Source organism: Atta cephalotes, assembly GCF_000143395.1.
Source record: "Atta cephalotes unplaced genomic scaffold scaffold00024, whole genome shotgun sequence".
NCBI lineage: Eukaryota > Metazoa > Arthropoda > Insecta > Hymenoptera > Formicidae > Atta > Atta cephalotes.
Window position 1 is genome coordinate 4,611,824 of NW_012130088.1, and position 4,466 is coordinate 4,616,289.

The window sequence follows — 4,466 nt, forward strand, 5'->3', positions numbered from 1 at the left end:
CCCCATGTTGCGAAAGTGGTCAAGACATACTTGGAAACGTTGAAATGGGAAGTCCTACCCCACCCGCCGTATTCTCCAGACGTTGTTCCCTCTGACTATCACTTGTTTCGATCAATGGCACACGATCTGGCTGATCAGCACTTTTGGTCTTATGAAGAAGTAAAAAATTGGATCGATTCGTGGAACTTCAAAAGATGACCAGTTTTTTCGACGCGGGATTCATACGCTACCCGAAAGATGGAAAAAAGTAGTGGCCAGCGATGGACAATATTTTGAATCATAAATGTATAACCAGTTTTTTACAATAAAGCCTCGAATTTCGGAAAAAAATAGCGGAAGCAAAGTTGTACACCTAATATTATGAGCTGCTTTAACCCAACAAAACCATTACTGGGGAACACTATCAACAACAATTGATGCAATTGAGTCGAGCATTGAAGCAAAAACGGCCAGATTATGCAAAAAGACACAACATTTTCCATCACGACAATGCTGGATCACATTTTGCGAAACCGGTCAAGGAAACATTAGAAGTGCTTAATTGGAATGTCCTATCACATCCGCCCAGATATTGTTCCTTTTGATTACGATTTATTTCGATTGATGACTCATGGCCTATCTGAGAAGCGTTTCTATTCTTATGAAGATACCAAAAAATAAGTCGATTCATGAATAGTCTCAAAATATGTATCGTTTTTTCGACATAGAATCCACCTATCACCAGAAAGATGGGAAAAAGTAGTGGCTAGCGATGGACGATATTTTGAATGATCAATTTATAACATTTTTTTACAATAAAAAAAACATTTTTACCAAAAAAATTAATGCATCCAATAATATAACCAAATAATTAATAATATTAATAATATTAATAATATTAATTAATATTAATATATATAATAAAATAATAATTAATCAAATTATAAAATGCATAAGTTTTCGATTCTTCTTCTTTGAAATAAATTATGAGGAAAATATTTTTGAAAAAATGATACACTTTTCATAACCTAGAGAGCTAGTTAAGTAATAAAAAATATTCATTAAATGAGGATGCTGGAGCCGTGTATTATCGATAAAACTATTCCAAATTCGGTAGTAGCGATCTTTCATTCATTTTTTATACTTATTATATATCGTTGTGTTTCGCTCAAACATTCATTTGTCTTTATCTATCATATTGCAATGTCAACTTTTAGAAGATCGAACACCTAGCTAGACATAATTATTACTTTATTTACCATTCCGAGTTTTCGCTCAGCGTTCATGTATCACATTATTTGCAGATCAATATAAATCTTTCTTTTGAAGCTTTTAATCTTAGTTTCATAAATTCAGTATTATTTGTGCACGTCATGCGCTGAGTGCACTATCGTGTAGTCCATATGAGCTATAAAACTTTTGAATTAAGGAAAAAATCTATGTCAAGTGATAGCTCTACGAGGTGAAAAAAATATAAGTTTTTAATTTTTTTCCTATTTTAGTATAAAATCTATTACAGCACTCAAATTTTGCGTCTAATCTACTTCAATCCTATAAAAGTATTTTTGATTTCGTTCAGTAAAGTCGGAGATTTATATTGATCTGCGAAATACCGACAATTTGACCACTTCAGCATCCCTTTAAGCATTAAGGTAAAATAACGATATTTTTCCCTCGAAGTTATTCTCTGATATTGATTTAAAAGAACTAGAATAAAAACAGCAATTTTAGAAATCTATGTTTTATTAATCAAACTGATATACGAGGGCAAGTCAATAAGTTTTTAGAAAAACCTTGTAAAACATTTTTTTTGATCAATTCATTTTTATTTCTCAACATAATCTCCTTTCAACTCGATACTTGATTCAATGATTCTCCAACTTTTTCAAGCCGTTCAAATAATATAATATTTGTCCAACCCTTCAAAATAAGCCTCTTTCGGTGATGAGCTACTCTCTGGTGGTGAATCTCTTTCCTTCGAACCATTTCTTCAGGGAAGAATTCAGGGAAACAGGAAATAGTCGCAGAGGACGAAATCTGGCGAATATGCTGGATGGGGAAACAATTCGTAGCGGAATTCGTTGAATTTGATCATCAGTGCCGGACATGTGTAAACCCGTGTATTGCTTCGCCAAATGGGAACGTTTTTTCTTTAAAATATTGTTGAAATGGTCCAATAAGGTTGCATAATCGTCATTGATCGTTTGCTTTGACGGAAGGCAATCGATATGAATTAATACCGCGTGCATCCCAAAAAACTGTGGCCATCACCTTTCCGACTTTACGATCTTCGCCTTCTTCGGAACTGGTTCACCCGGTAAAGTTCATTATTTTGACTGTATCTTCGTTTCGGGTATGAAATAATGGCTCCATATTTGTCCACAGTAATGAATCGACGCAGAAATTCATCTGGATTACGTTGAAATATCTCCAAACATGTTTTGAAATCGTCACGCTCGCGTTTATGATTCACAGTGAGCAAATGCGACACCCATCTTGCCGATAGCTTTTTCATATCCAATTGTTCGTGCAAAATTGAAATCACTGTGCCATGTGATATGCCTGTGGCCTCAACAAGCTCGCGCAATTTCATTCGTCGATCAGTCAAAAATCAATATCGTGGATTTTATCGATGATTTCTGGAGTAGCAGCCTCAATTAGACGTCCCGAACGAGGTGCACCACGTGTGGATGTACGATGCACGTTTAAATTCATTCACCCAATTGTATACAGTCACAAACGCTGGTGCAGATGTGCTATGAACATTATCCAACTCGACTTTGATTTCTTTCGGCATTAAACTTTTCATATGTAGATATTTGATCACTGCACGAAACTCGGTTTTTTTTCCATTTTGCAAAAAATACAAAGGTTGTTCGCTTTAATCGTCTACAGAAATCACGCGATGAATTCCATTCAAAATTTGACAGTAATCAGCTGAGAGATGTTACTTGTCAAAAAAGTAATGTGACACTGCGAGTGCCCTCTGACAGATTTTCTAAGAATTTATTGACTTGCCCTTGTATCATATAGCGTACAGATATAAATATAGCGTTTTTTCTTTCGCATGATCTCACGGATCAATCTTAGTATTATATTTGAAGGTTAAATAAATTTCTGAAATATATATTTTTATTTTTAGTATTTCTTTTTATATTATAATATTTTTGTATTTATAATATTGTATTTTTTAATATTTTGTGTTTAATATCTTTTGTACATTTGTTAAAATATATTGCAAGGAGTGCTGTAAGTATAAATAATACATTCGAATTTACCACGAAACGATGGATAACTTGTCAACAATCTAATTGGTCGTTCGAGTATCGTGATTATATCCTGCGCATAGGCATACTCTTGTCTTTATATCATGGACTTAATAATATCTCATCGATGTCAGCAGTTTGAGCTTTGAGCGGTAGGGGAACACCAGACAACGCTTCAGGAATTGGCCGAAATGTATGACTATTATTCTAAGCACTGTCTAATTATACTATATTATAGTATAATTACAACTGCTTGATATAATCTAAAGAAAATTTTGGATATTTTCAGTTTATAGAAGAAAGATTAAATATGCTTAATTCAGGACTAGGCTTCTCAGATGAATTCGAAATGGAAGCCTGCAGTTATTCGGCCAAATCAAGTAATAAATTTATGCAACAATATAGGGAATGGACTTACACTATGCGAAAAGAAAGCTCCGCATTTTTCCGTAGTGTAAAAGATAAGGCATGTTACATTAACATTTCAATTAAATTGGACAGTATCTCCTAGAGTTTATCTCCAAAATATCTGCTATCTGCCTTTATTGTAAAAGAAAATAAAATAATATTTTATTCTGTTATCTTGCAGGCCAATCCAGCAGTAAAATATGCTGTTAGATCAGTAAGTTTAAAATATAATTTATTACAAACATTGTTTTATATATAATCATGTATGAGCTATCAATTAACATTTTTGAACATTATATTTATAACTTTCTATATTATTTAATATCTATTAGAATATAATAAGAGTTAATGGAAGAAATGCTATAAAGGTTGATATCTACAGGTGAAAGATAAAGGCAAAGATATGAAAACGGCATATAAAGGATTGAAATGGAAAGGTATATGATCTTTGTAATCTGTATTATTATGACATATAAAAATATTAAATGTATATTTATAAATATTATATCTATTATAAATATTTATTTGGGAGACAGGACGATTGAATAGAAGCGAAACTAATATGAGGTTTCATCAGCCACGATCAGCTCCCAGCTCACCTACAATAGATAGAAAACCTATTGGATTTACATCTCCACCAAAATCTCCAAATGGTATATCAGTGGCAATTAATTGCCGAAAAGATTTACGTTTGAGGAATAATAATTTCACTGATACAAGGTATATATTATATATATATATATATATATATATATATATATATATATATATATATAATAATATATATATTATTTAGTTTTATTTTTACTTTTT

General features: G+C 32.2%; 1 protein-coding gene across 1 annotated transcript in view; it reads left to right on the forward strand.

The window, feature by feature from the left end:
* The window catches only part of LOC105620131 (DENN domain-containing protein 1B), a 75,714-nt gene that overhangs the window by 31,536 nt on the left and 39,712 nt on the right, over window positions 1-4,466 (forward strand). Inside the window, 4 exon segments of the mRNA XM_012201639.1 lie at window positions 3,535-3,711; window positions 3,835-3,867; window positions 4,036-4,090; window positions 4,190-4,373. Coding sequence (XP_012057029.1) covers window positions 3,535-3,711; window positions 3,835-3,867; window positions 4,036-4,090; window positions 4,190-4,373 — 449 coding nt within the window.